This window comes from Saccopteryx leptura, chromosome 10 (genome assembly GCF_036850995.1).
Source record: "Saccopteryx leptura isolate mSacLep1 chromosome 10, mSacLep1_pri_phased_curated, whole genome shotgun sequence".
Classification (NCBI taxonomy): Eukaryota; Metazoa; Chordata; class Mammalia; order Chiroptera; family Emballonuridae; genus Saccopteryx; species Saccopteryx leptura.
In genome coordinates this window covers 57,736,983-57,751,529 of record NC_089512.1, presented here as the reverse complement: position 1 = coordinate 57,751,529, position 14,547 = coordinate 57,736,983, and the positions used below count along the sequence as shown (strand labels likewise).

Below are 14,547 nucleotides of genomic sequence, written 5' to 3'. Positions count from 1 at the left end.
AATAAAATTACTAGTTTGAGTAGTATTAAAAAGGTGAAGAATAATACTAGACAGCAATAACATAAAAGCTGTTGAAATCTAAAGCAGCCTAAGATGGAGGTGAGGTAAGTTGGTTAATCACAGACTTTTAAATCCAGCTGTGTGTGTTCAAAAGATTCAGGGTAAACACTGCATAATAAATAGAATGTCTTAACTTTTAAGCCAGTACAAAGCAGGATTGGAATATAATAAATAGAAACCACAGCAAATAGAAAGCCCAAAGTAAAATGTCAGAAATAAATCCGTAATTAGAAAAAATGTTAAGTGAGCTAAACCTGCCAGTTGAAAGATATATTCTGAAATTCAGTAAAGATACAGAATTTGCAAATTGTGCTGCTTTCAAAAGTCTTAAAACTCAAATACCTGGAAATGTTGAAAGTTCAGGAATAGAGCCTGACCAGGCGGTGGTGCAGTGGATAGAGCGTCGGACTGGGATGCAGAGGACCCAGGTTCGAGACCTCGAGGTCACCAGCTTGAGCGCGTGCTCATCTGGTTTGAGCAAAGCTCACCAGCTTGGACCCAAGGTCGCTGGCTCAAGCAGGGGGTCACTCAGTCTGCTGTAGCCCCACAGTCAAGGCACATATGAGAAAGCAATCAATGAACAACTAAGGTGTTGCAACGCTCAACGAAAAACTAATGATTGATGCTTCTCATCTCTCTCCGTTCCTGTCTGTCCCTATCTATCCCTCTCTCTGATTCTCTGTCTCTGTAAAAAAAAAAAAAAAAGATTAAAAATTAAAAGGAATAGAATGAGATATGTCGGGCAACCAACCAAACAAGGTGATATCAATCAGACATGATAGATTCTAAGGTAAAAACATCAGGGGTAAATTTACCACATAATGATAAAAGGAGTAAATTACCTAGAAGATAAAGCAATTCCAAACTGGTATGTACCTAGTATATATCAGAAATACATACAGAATATTAAAAATCTATAAATTATACTGGGAGTTAAGATGAAGGAAAATATAGATGAGTATAAATTGGAGAAAGTAGTCATTACAATAGGACAATAGAGCAAATCCACAAAATTTTTAAAAAAAACGCAACTCCCCTATGACATGTTTAATCCAACCACAAAAAAAGAGTGAGGGAAGGCATACTAGGCAATATTAGGAATATATATATACAGGATATATATATACGAACCCTATATATACAGCAACTAAAGGTAGAGAATACACAGTTTTTAAAAAACAGAAACCACTATGAACTTTTTTCCTGAAAGTTGAAAGCTTAATTATATAGTTTCCTGGAAAAAACAGTATAACAAAACTAACTTAGGAATAAAATAGATCTGAATGGACTCACAAACAATAAAATTATTAGGTCAGTAGTTTAAAATCTGACCCCCATCCTACCTAGAGACAATTCTGAGAGGAATGTTCTATTCAGTAAATGATACTAGGACAGTTAGTTCTCCATATAGAGACCAGCCTATGAAAAAGCAGATGCACGATCTGTACATTTGACCTCATCATAGGATATTTATCTCCACAGACCAGTTTTCTGCAGTGAAGAAATATGTATTTCTATTATTCACTGCTCCTTTGGCAGGCATTTGGCGAGCACCTGCTATAAGCAGCATACCTCACTATGTTTCTCTGAGAAGGATCTTTTCCCCAAGACCATGTGTCAGGAGTCCTTTGATTTCCAATTCTCTGGGCTCCTCTCAGAATGAAAGTGGTAACCTGGAATTTTTGTGTACATAGTATATACTTATGACTTTGTTATGAAATGCTCCAAGGATATTTTGTAAGGTAGATGCTGGGCAATTTTTTTTTAATCAGGTGTTTGAATTAACAAAATGCTAAAAGCAAGCAAAACTGTTTTTTTTACATTTAAACAGTTTACAGTATAACTTGGTTAATTGAAAGTAGTAAGATAAAGGTTTGTGGACGATTAAGATCTACAAAACCAAATCTGGCATGTAATAATTTTCTTTTTCAAAAACTATTTCAGTATTGTCTTTTACTTTGTTTTTTAAAAAATTATTGTTTATTGATTTTTAGAGAGAGAGTCATCGATTTGTTATTCCACTTATTTATGCATTTATTGGTTGATTCTTGTATGTGCCCTGACTGGGGGTTTGGACCCGCAACCTTGGTGTATCAGGACAATGCACTAACAGCCAAGTTTCCCAGCCAGGGCTCCTTTGTTGTTAAACAGACAAGCTTTAACTCAGACACATGTCTTAATTTGGGGATATTTATTAAATACCTGTCACTTGCCAAGCACTTACCAGGTGCTGTATACCATTTCGATTGAAATTATTGTATGCTTTAAAGAATTTTATTTGTCCTTAGGTTCTATTGTATTTTTTTAGAAAATTATAAGTAGAAGTCATAAAATTGGTTAGAACTTCTAGTGCCAGAGCTCTGCCTTTCTGGGTAAGGGTCAAGACCCTTAATAAAATATGCTACTGTATTAATCCCAGTGCTATGCTAATTCCTAAAACAACCCTGTTAATTAATGGTAAAAATTCATTTCTTAAAATCTGTAATTTGAGAGTTTTCAGTTGTAAATTTGAATGATTAGGCTAGTAATAATGAAAATCTGTCACCAGAGAGACAAGAACAACTCTACATGTTTATATTTTTAAATGTTTTCTATATCCAAAAGTACTTCTGGGAAAATGAACAAAAGTATATTGCTCCATAACCTGCTTAACAACAAAAAAATCTCCATAACAAGAACAACTGAAAATAAAAATATTATTACTTTTGAACATTTTAAAGAACTTACCTCCAGAGGCCTGTGAGAAGTACCTCTTTGTTTCCGCTTCACTCACAACTTTTCCTTTGTATCGGGCATCAGTCCCTTGATATTGAGATTTTTTAATTAAAATTAAATCACTAGAAAAAGCAGGGAGATTCATTTCCATAGTGTTGAAAGTGCAGCTGCCAAATGGAAAGTTTTAGAAGAAATACTGTAGTATGTGCCCTTTCTCTCTCTCTCTCTCTCTCTCTCTCTCTCTCTCTCTCTCTCTGCTTGTCCTTTCTCAGTTCAAGGGCAAGACTCAGAACAGTAGAGATGGTAGGTGGCTGTTGGCATTTGGCATGAATCTTCAGACTTAAAGCACAGTGCTGGCAATTTCCTTGCAAGAGAAGTTTATAATTTGTCAAGTCAAAAAATGTGAGTTCTACCTCCTAACTCAAAGAGGAATTTATAAACAATTTTTAAAGTTCCACAGTTCATTCTTTGTGATCTTTGAATTCAGCACAGGGCTTTTTAGCCTGAGGAAAGGCAGTCCGTCTTCCCCCATCAGCAGCAGCACTGCTGTGGTGGGTAGTTTCTGTAATCAGTGAGGGAGAAAGGATCTGTGGCAACTGCATTAGTCTGGTCTTCTGGACTATGATAAGGAAAGAGCCTTGCTGTTGCCACATTTGTAGATTGAAGAGGTAAAAACACTATGAAAATACAGTGACTTAGACTCCGAGGCTGACCTGGGAGACACTATTAGGTCAGACATTTCAGAACTCTGAATTGCTTTCTATCTGCTGTGGGCTGCTGCTTAGTATTCCAGTAGAACCTCTACCAGGTGCCTTTTGTTAACTTTGGGAGTCCATAAACATTTTAGAATTTTCAAAGCAAATTCTCTTCATTATGCCTTGTAAATTACTGGCTTTTTCCCCCCTACAATAGTGTTGTCAGGTAAAAAGCAATATTTTTTTTTATATTATGATGTTATTAAGATTTTAAAAGTTAGCCACACCACACCATTTATCTCTAATATTTTCTCTTTGAGAATTCAAAGAAAGCAACAATTGTTGCTAAGGGGTAGAAATGTGTTCTTAATGGATATGTGTATAGGTTTTCACCTGTGTTTACATGATGAAGTTCATTGTGGAGGTAAAGATTGAACTTCAGAATAACACTAGTCCAGGAAGATTTGGAGCCAGCCTGGAGCTGGCAGAGTGAGTCTCCAGACGGAGCACTGAGGTTCCGGTGCCCTGGACGGTCCGGGCAGAGCTGCACTGCTTACACAGGCACTGCTCACAGGCATGCTCAGCTTTTTCTTTTTTTAAAAGGAAGACTAGGATAAGCATTTGCTACCAATTTTTAAAAGTTAGGATATTTTACACACAGACTCCTACACCTGGAATTTTACCTTTTCTTGTGACAAAATGTCATGTGATGACGCAGCACCTGCGTTCCTGCAAATGCTGATGGCCAAAGCTGTGAAGGACGGCTCACCACAGCCTCACGGATTCCACCCCTTAGGTTTTTATACCCTGTGGGCATTTGCCTTACAGCCCCAGTTTGGATGACCTCTTAGAAAATTGACAGGATTATATGTAGGTGAGAGGTTAGGGAAAGGAGAGAAGAGAAGTTGCCTTCTTTCTTACACTGCTATCTGACCTGTTTTCCAAAACCCTAACTGTAGATTTTTAGAAGCCCAGGAAACAAGAACCCAATTCCATGGAGGCCCAGAGCCATGCTTCCCACCCTTTGTTGTCCCTGATGATACATAAAAATGATATTTGCAGGGCCACTTGCTGCGCACACTTAGGGGACGTTCTCCTAACTTAGGGAGTGGCAGATACTGTGTAGCAATAATGGCAGTAAATCCTAACAGCAGAGATAAAACCCTCGTGAGATGTGCTGTGTTATTTAAGAACAAAAATTTATAAGTAGAAATGATCAGTTGTGATATTCTTAGATTTATTTTCTTAATTCCTAAAAAAGTTCAGCAGTCATTTCATGTGTCTGGATTCTGTACTGAGATTATGTTAACAGATATTGTGGAAGCAATATTGCTGGTAAATATTTTGACTTAATTTAATTTAGAGGGGGACCAAGTTCTAAAATAACAAACCAGCCCTGGCTGGTTGGCTCAGTGGTAGAGCGTCAGCCTAGCATGTGGAAGTCTCAAGTTTGATTCCCAGCCAGGGCACACAGAAGTGCCCATCTGCTTCTCCACTCTTCCCCCTCTCCTTTCTCTCTATCTCTCTCTTCCCCTCCGTAGCCAAGGCTCCACTGGAGCAAGTTGGCCTGGTGCTAAGGATGGCTCCATGGCCTCCGCCTCAGGCGCTAGAATGGCTCTGATTGTAATGGAGCAACGCCCCAGGGGGGCAGAGCATTGCCCCCTGGTGGGCATGCTGGGTAGATCCCAGTCGGGTGCATGCGGGATGCGGGAGTCTGTTTTTCTGCCTCCCCACTTCTCACTTCAGAAAAATACAAAAAATAAAGAAAAAAAACAAAGAGCTTGCAGATTAACATTTTTAAATTACCTGGCCCAAATCTTTTAATCAGTGTTCAATATATAGATATTTACAATTTAAAATTATTTTTTTTTTTAACAGAGACAGAGAGAGAGTCAGAGTGAGGGATAGACAGGGACAGACAGACAGGAACGGAGAGATAAGAAGCATCAATCCTTAGTTTTTCGTTGTGCATTGCGACACCTTAGTTGTTCATGGATTGCTTTCTCATATGTGCCTTGACCATAGGCCTTCAGCAGACTAAGTAACCCCTTGCTTGAGCCAGCGACCTTGGGTCCAAGCTGGTGAATTTTTGCTCAAACCAGATGAGCCCACGCTCAAGCTGGCGACCTTGGGGTCTTGAACCTGGGTCTTCCGCATCCCAGTCTGACGCTCTATCCACTGCGCCACCGCCTGGTCAGGCTACAATTTAAATATTTTAAAGTGGGCTCTATCTCTACAATGTTAGTGTTCAGTGGTGTTTTAAGATGTGTGGTCTTTTGGCCAAAAGGAGTAAGCTGCTAAGGCAGGGGTCCCCAAACTTTTTACACAGGGGGCCAGTTCACTGTCCCTCAGACCATTGGAGGGCCGGACTATAAAAAAAAACTATGAACAAATCCCTATGCACACTGCACATATCTTATTTTAAAGTAAAAAAAACAAAATGGAACAAATACAATATTTAAAATAAAGAACAAGTAAATTCAATTTTTTTTTTTTTTTTTTGGTATTTTTCTGAAGCTGGAAACGGGGAGAGAGAGTCAGACTCCCACATACGCCCGACCGGGATCCACCTGGCACGCCCACCAGGGGGCGACGCTCTGCCCCTCCAGGGTGTCGCTCTGTCGCCTGGGGCAGAGGCCAAGGAGCCATCCTCAGCGCCTGGGCCATTTTTGCTCCAATGGAGCCTCGCTGCGGGACGGGAAGAGGGAGACAGAGAAGGAAGGAGAGGGGGAGGGGTGGAGAAGCAGATGGGCACTTCTCCTGTGTGCCCTGGCCGGGAATCGAACCCGGGACTTCTGCACGCCAGGCCGACGCTCTACCACTGAGCCAACCGGCCAGGGCCTGGTAAATTTAAATCAACAAACTGACCAGTGTTTCAGTGGGAACTATACTCCTCTCACTGACCACCAATGAAAGAGGTGCCCCTTCTGGAAGTGCAGCGGGGGCGGATAAATGGCCTCAGGGGGCCACAGTTTGGGGACCTCTGTGCTAAGGTAATTAAAGCACATCTACCAGCCTTATAGACACGTGGCATTTCCTCACCTGCCTGGTTGCCACCTGCCACATCTCCTGTATGGTGTGTTCTGACCCCACCTCAGAGCCTTTCTCTTCTCTTTCCCAACCTTGTGATGTTGCTGTGGAACCACCAGGCTTATTCTTGTCGTAAATGATCTGTCAAGGCAGAGGCATTTGCTTTCTCACTTGCCAAGGCAGGCTTATGTTTATGTAATCTGTCCCATTCTTATATGATTCTCATAATCAGAAGGGTCTTCCTTGTGTCTAGAGTAAATGTTTTTCTCTGTGTTCAGAGCCCTTTTTCCTGTTTTTTTTTCCTAGTATAGGGGACTTTGGCAGTGTTGTCTTTAGAAATTTTGTTTCTCTGAACACCATAGCCAAAGGCTTTTATCAAACCCCCTTTTGTGCTTGGCACCATACTGAGAAAATCTCTGGCCTCTTCAAATCCTGTTAGAAAGTAGGTCAAATCTAAATAATAAATGAATCAAAAAGACAACATGTTCATATGAGTGATTCCCAGCTCTGTTTTTGTGACATTTCACAGGATCTCCAGAAGTCTAAGGGATTTTATAAGGACTCCAAATGAATTTGGATTTCTTTGACCTTGTGTAGGCCATGTGCCACTCCAGATGAGAAGCAGAGTAAAGTATCACACTGAATCATAATAGGCCACTGGGTGTTCAACCAGGCTGTCTAGGGAAATGGAAAACTCTTGCCTCAGCTTCTTAAAATTCCCCAATATTAAATAATCCAAATACCTTTCATCTTTGTCAGTCTTATTTTTCACACTTTCAAAAGAAGAGGGCAGTCATTTGAAAAGAAAAAGAAACATTTAATTTTGGATATCCTTTTCTGCATCTTGATATTTTTCATGAACATACAAGTTAATGATAATTAAATGCCCTGTCACACCTCCTGTCTCTTCAGTGACTTCCCTGTTCAACATGACTTACTTGAGACAGCAGTTAACACCCACGATATATGGTGGGTATCCAATGATTAGTGTGCTTTCACCTTGAGAAAGGCCATTTACAATACAGGATGCCATCATTATTCGCCTACCGTCTTTCCATATTCCCATATCCTCTGTGGTATAGTTAATCAAGGAAAATTATTTCAAGTTGTTTAAGCAAGTGAATTGTTGACAGAATGTATTGGGCCTTACCGTGTATGTTGTTTTGAGGGAAGAAGGCAGAGCTTTGGTTTGGAGACAAGTCCTCCACAGGCTTAGCTATCTGGCGAACCTGTCTGTCTCTCCTCAGTAGTGACAGTGACAGGCTCAGTGGCAGGTCTTTGGGTCTTCTTGCCAGTTGCATGCACTGAGCATTTGATATGTTGGCAGACAGGGCTGATTCTTGGATGGTATCTGAACCTCTGCAGGTCTGCTTTTGGCAGAATTGAGTGTGACTCTTATCCTTACCCATTAAGCTATCGTTATGGCTTCCTTATCTTTATTTCTTCTGCAAACATGCCTTTGAAAGTGTTTGGCTCGTTTTGGCAGTTTACTTGATAATGTGCAAGAACGGAAGGCATGTGTCTTGTTTCTAAGTCATAGTGTATTTCTTCAAAGGAAAGGGTGGACCTAAGTGAAGATTTGTCTTAAGTTGACAACTTTGATGGATTTATTTTGATTGTTGATCTGGAATTTTTTCCTAAGATTTTGGTTTACAACTCCCTATGAAAACATACTTAAATACCTCTGTTTAGTAAAAAAAAAAAAAAAGTGTGTTTCTCTTTTCCTTTCTGAGCCTGGCATATTGCTTATCACAAACATTTTTTCATCACTATAAGTTGTGTGGCTATGTGCATTAAAGGAAGACTGGAATCATTTGTGTTAGGACTTTTGTGTTTTGGATTTTCTTTAGCCAAGGTTGGAAGAAGCATATTTAAAGTAACGCGAGTGCGTGTAATTGCCATATATGGACTCTTTTCATAGCCCAATCTGATTTACTGTAAGTTGGAGAAGTCATTAGCTGTAGATAATACGTAATTATCTCCTCTGCAATGAGGCTGCTTCTGTGTTCTTCTGTTGGGCTGTCAAAACTAAATTTAATCTGTTGACTTGCATCACGTAAAATAAATCAAATTACTTGTTATTTATTGGACATTGATCCTGTTTGAAACATTGGTAGTGTTTTGGAGTTCTGTGAACAGAATAGGGACTATGCAAATGAGTTTCAAGCATGGAGAGCTATTCACAGAGGTTCAAATACTTGGAAAACAAAAGCCAGCCTCAGCTGCCTCATGGTAGTGCATCCAGTCAACTGCTGGACACATGGCCAGACATGAGGTCTGACAATTTAGGGTAGTTTTAAAGTAATTGGGGGGATTCTCTGCCAGCGAAGCTTTCAGCCCCTTTGTAAACAGGGTAAAGAAAAATTCCTGTTTGTGCTCATCATTTATTAAAATGAAGCCACCATTCACTCACTCTGTATATCAATGTTTTACTGCACTCTATAGTGACAATAGAAAAATTCATTTTCTCTGATTTATTAGTAAGTCACTTAGTCTTCCCATGAGCCTCAGTTTTCCATCCATAAAAGAACATAATGAGACTTGATTTTTTAAAAATGGTAGACTTGTTTCCCTTTGCTTCTCCCTGTAAAGTATAAAATTCAGAAATAACATAAGAGGCAATCAGGAAAATTCTGAAAGGTGGGAAGAGGAAGACTAGCTGATGTAGGACCCAAACTGACAGACACAGCAGGGAGTCATATGCCTTCTCTCCCTATAAAATAAGGGAATTCAGGCCTGGTGTTTCTCAGCCTCCATCTAGCCGTGCAACAGAATGTGGCCCAGGTCAGCTCCTTCTTCCCTTAAACCTAATGGGAATCTTGCCAACAATACCAGGTGAGCGCAGCAACACTGGTAGAAAAGATTGGAAGCTCTGGGAACGGTAGTGTCCACCAGGAGAGTACTTTTTCAGCCCTAACCAGGAGAAACTCTTTCCACCCTCAGGCAGCACTGGCTGAGAGCCTGCTAAATTCCCACCTCAAGAAATTAGAAATAGGCCTGACCTGTGGTGGCGCAGTGGATAAAGCGTCGACCTGGAAATGCTGAGGTCGCCGGTTCGAAACCCTGGGCTTGCCTGGTCAAGGCACATATGGGAGTTGATGCTTCCAGCTCCTCTCCCCTCTCTCCCTCTCTGTCTCTCTCTCTCTCCCTCTCTCTGTCCTCTCTAAAAATGAATAAATAAAAAAAAAAAAATTAAAAAAAAAAGAAATTAGAAATAGAAGAGCAGAATAAACTCAAAGCATACAGAAATAAGGAAAATAAAGACGGTGGCAGAAATCAATGAAATTGAAAATAAAGAACAGCTAAATCAGTGAAACAAAAAGCTGGTTCTTTGAAAATAAGTCAATAAAATTAATAAGCCTTTAGCAAGTCTAACAAAAAGAAGACAAATTACCAGTATCAAATTGAAATAGTGGAATAGTGGCTATTACAACAGATCCTCCAGACTAAAGCAATAAGAAGAGCACACTATAAACAACAAACAACTTGACAGTCATAATATGAATAATCCTATTCCATTAAAGAAATTGAATTCATAATTTAAAAGCTCAGGAAAAGGAAATCTCCAGGCCCAAATAGTTTTAATGGAGAATTTAAAGAAGATTTACACTAATTTTATCCTTCCAGGAAACAGAAAAGGAAGGAACACATCTCAACTGATTTTTATAAGCCAGTATTACCGTAATATCCAGAAAAAACAAAAACAAACAAACAGTACAAAAAAATTTTAAAGCCTATATACCCACCCTGGCCATATGGCCCTGGTGGTTAGAGAACATCGTCCTGAAGTACAGAGGTTGCCCTTTTGATACCTGGTCAGGGCACATACCGGAATAGACTGATGTTCCTGTCTCTTTTTCTCTCATTAAAATCAAATAATTTTTTTTTTAAATAAAAAGCTATGTACAATTATCCCTCATGAGCTTAAATGAAAAAAATCTTCAACCAAATATTAGCAAATCCAACAATAGATAGAAAAGGAATAGAAAATAATGCCCCAGATGGGCTTTATTCCAAATATTGGTGGAGTGATAAATAAATTCGAAAGAATAGTTTAGCCTGACCTGTGGTGGCGCAGTGGATAAAGCGTCGACCTGGAAATGCTGAGGTCGCCGGTTCGAAACCCTGGGCTTGCCTCGTCAAGGCACATATGGGAGTTGATGCTTCCAGCTCCTCCCCCCTTCTCTCTCTCTGTCTCTCCCTCTCCTCTCTAAAATGAATAATAAAAAATTTTTAAAAAAATTAAAAAAAAAAAATTCGAAAGAATAGTTTAGAAATAGACTTACATAAGTATACCCACTAGTAAGAATGCAGAAAAAACAGATCTCATACATTGCTGGTAGAAGTATAAGATACCACAGCCACTGGGAAACAGTTTAAGTTTCTTACTAAACTATATACGCAAATGCTGTGACTCAGTAACTGTACTTCAGACATTTAACCCAAAGAAATGAGTACTTGGGTTCACACAAAAACCTGTACACAAACATTCATAACAGCTTTATTCATAAGAGCCAAAAACTGAAAACACCTCAAATGTCCTGCAACAGGTAAATGGTTAAACAAATTGGTACATCTGTACCATGAAATACTACTCAGAAAATAAAAGGAAGAGGGGAAGAACTGTTGGTGTTAGCAACAACTTGGATGAATGGTAGGGGAATTATGTTGTCAGAAAAGTCAGTATCAAAAAGTTGTATACTATGTCATTTCATTTATATGGCATTCTTTAAATGACACGTTGTAGAAATAGAGACCATCTAGTGTTTGCCAGTGGTCAGAGATGGAGTGGGAGACCATGGGAGGTGAGTGTGGCTATAAAAGAGCAGCAGGGATCCTTGTGGCCATAGAAATGTTCTGTATCTTGACTGGATCATTGTCAGTAGTCTGGTTGAGATATTCAATTACAATTTTACAGAATGTTACAATTGGAGGAAACAAAACTCACACGCAACCTCTTTTTTACAATGCATGTGAAGCTACAATTTTATCAAAATTATAAGTTGAGTTTTGGGGGTTTTTTTGTGTGGGTTTTTGTTTGTTTGTTTTTATTGAGAGTCAGGAAGGCAGAGAGACAGACTTCCACATGCACCCGCCCAACTGTAATCCACCCCACAGGCCCCCTACCAGGCAATGCTGTACCCATCTGCTACTGCTGCTCCATTGCTTGGCATCTGAGCTATTTTATATTTTAATGCCTCAGGCGAGGCTGTGGAGCCATCCTCGGCACCCAGGGCCAACTTAGCTCAAACCCTGGCTGTGGGAAGGTGGGGAGAAGGGGGAAAGGTGGAGAAGCAGATGGGCACTTCTGTGTGCCCTGACCGGGAATTGAACCCGGGCCATCCATAGGCCGAGCCGACACTCTACCTCTGAGCCACCTGGCTCAGAGCCATAAGTTGAGTTTTTTAAAGAAAGCATAATGATATCCGCCCTTTCCTGTGCCAGGGAATGGTTGGAGGTATAAAAGGAAGTACAACCTGGGACAGAACTGTCACAGTGGGTACACATGGTAGCAATAAGCCGTACCTACCCATATGTTTATTTTGACATATGTATTGAGCATTTCTATTTTGCCATATCCAAAAAGTGTAAGCAATAGTTTTTATGTGTTATCTTTATTAAGTTCATTTATCTATTCATCAAATATTTGTTGTGGGCTTTCTTAGTGCCGATCACCACACTGGGAATAAAAAAGATGGAAAAAGATGTGATGGACAAATTGATCATAGGATGGATCTGGAGCTGGTATTTGTTTTTAAAGCTTTGTTTTTATTGTGACATATAATAGTCTATATTTTAAGTTTCAATAGACTCACAAAGGTTCTAGTGTTTGGCTGGTAAACTTTAGTTTTCAATAATTAAGACCTTTTTTCCACATTTTACTATCAGTTTGGAATGCATCTTACAGTCCCTGTTGATTCTTAGTTTAATTGATATCAGTTTTCTTTCTTGATAATACATAAAATAATGGTTCATCTTACACTTAATGACATCTTAGGTTCAGTGAGATATGGCAATATCTAAAACCCAACTATTTTTGTAATTTTCATCTGAATATTTTACCTATCCTAATTTTATTAAACATTTTTGGGGAAAGGCATTTTTTTCCTTTAGAGCAGCGGTTCTCAACCTGTGGGCCGTGACCCCGGCGGGGGTCGAACAACCAAAACACAGGGGTCGCCTAAGTAAGGCTTGTAAAATGTATTGTATAATAAATATTTCTTTTTCGATGGCTTTAGGCAACCCCTGTGTTTTGGTCATTCGACCCCCGCCGGGGTCACGGCCCACAGGTTGAGAACCGCTGCTTTAGAGGAAACTTTAACAATTTGAGAGTCTGATGATAAATTCTATGGCATTCCATGGTAATACGGTATTACATACATATGTGTTGACACCTCATTTTCCCTTATCATTTTTTTCTCTTTGTTTTTCAAGTGTCAATATACAGTATCTGGTTTTATGACAAGAATGACTGTCACCGCATAGCCAAACTTATGGCCGAGTAAGTATTTATATTACTCCATTAGATTGATTTAATTAATAATATGACAGATGAAAAATTAATTTTCTCCCTACTTGTTTGTTACTAGAATGTATTAACTTATGTGTTTCCCTCCTAATTTCCTGTTTATTGTCAAAATTTGGAAAAGACAGAAAAGCCTCAAATCTAAAATTATGTATAATCCTATTATTACCCCAAGAGGGTGTTAGCATGTTAGTCTGTTTACTTCCAGTCTTTTTTCTTCCTCTGTACATTAGGTTGATGTAGTAGATTGCTTCTTAGAAAAATAGGATCATATGTATGTTCATCCTATTCTTCACATCAACAGCATTTTCCCAGTGCATTAATTAGCCCTCTGTAGCATTTTCACTGACTGTGTTGTATCCAGTCCTGCAGACAGATTGTAATTTAATGAGAACCTTACTGTTAAAGATGTGTTTGGTGCCTGACCAGGCGGTGGCGCAGTGAATAGAGCATCGGAACTGAGATGCGAAGGACCCAGGTTCGAGACCCCAAGGTCTCCAGCTTGAGCCCAAGGTCCCTGGCTCCAGCAAGGGGTTGCTCGGTCTGCTGAAGGCCCGCGGTCAAGGCACATATGAGAAAGCAATCAATGAACAACTAAGGTGTTGCAATGCGCAATGAAAAACTAATGATTGATGCTTCTCATCTCTCTCCGTTCCTGTCTGTCTGTCCCTGTCTATCCCTCTTTCTGACTCACTCTGTCTCTGTAAAAAATAAATAAATAAATAAAGATGTGTTTGGTGCTGTCAGACTGCTTAGCTTCAGAGGATATCTATGTACAGTGCACAGCCTAACCGCCATACCTGATTTTAGGTTTTATCCAGATTTTCACTATAATGAGTACTGTGTTCAATGGCCAATAGCGAACGACACACATCCATGTTTACCTCTTTCAGTGAACTTAATTTTTTTTCTTTTTTTTACAGAGACAGAGAGAGTCAGAGAGAGGGATAGACAGGGACAGGCAGACAGGAAGAGAGAGATGAGAAGCATCAATCATTAGTTTTTCATTGCACATTGCAACACCTTAATTGTTCATTGATTGCTTTCTCATATGTGCCTTGACCACGGGCCTTCAGCAGACCCAGTAACCCCTTGAAGCTCGAGCCAGCGACCTTGGGCTCAAGCTGGTGAGCTTTGCTCAAACCAGATGAGCCCACGCTTATGCTGGCAACCTTGGGGTCTCGAACCTGGGTCCTCTGTATCCCAGTCCGACGCTCTATCCACTGCGCCACCACCTAGTCAGGAGGCTAAGGTTTTATTTATTTGTTTTTTTTTAAGTGAGAAGAGAGGAACTAGACAGACTCCCGCATGTGCCCCAACTGGGGGTCTACCCAACAACCCCCATCTGGGGCCTATGATCAAATCAGCGGAGCTATCCTCAGTGTCTGAGGCCAATGCACTAACCAGTTGAACCACTGGTTTTGGTAGAGGAAGAGGGAGAAAAGGGGGAGAGAAGCAGATGGTCAATTCTCTAAGGTGCCTGACTGGGAATTGGATCGAGGGCGTCAGTATTCCGGGCCA

The 14,547-nt window shown here is 40.0% G+C and overlaps 1 protein-coding gene across 4 annotated transcripts in view; it reads left to right on the top strand.

Moving 5' to 3' along the window:
* Positions 1-14,547, top strand: part of DCP1A (decapping mRNA 1A) — a 62,886-nt gene that overhangs the window by 13,580 nt on the left and 34,759 nt on the right. For all 4 annotated transcript variants that reach the window (XM_066350904.1, XM_066350906.1, XM_066350905.1 and 1 more), the window contains one exon: positions 12,936-13,002. In XM_066350904.1, the coding sequence (XP_066207001.1) occupies positions 12,936-13,002 (67 nt within the window). The remainder of the gene's footprint in view (positions 1-12,935; positions 13,003-14,547) is intronic.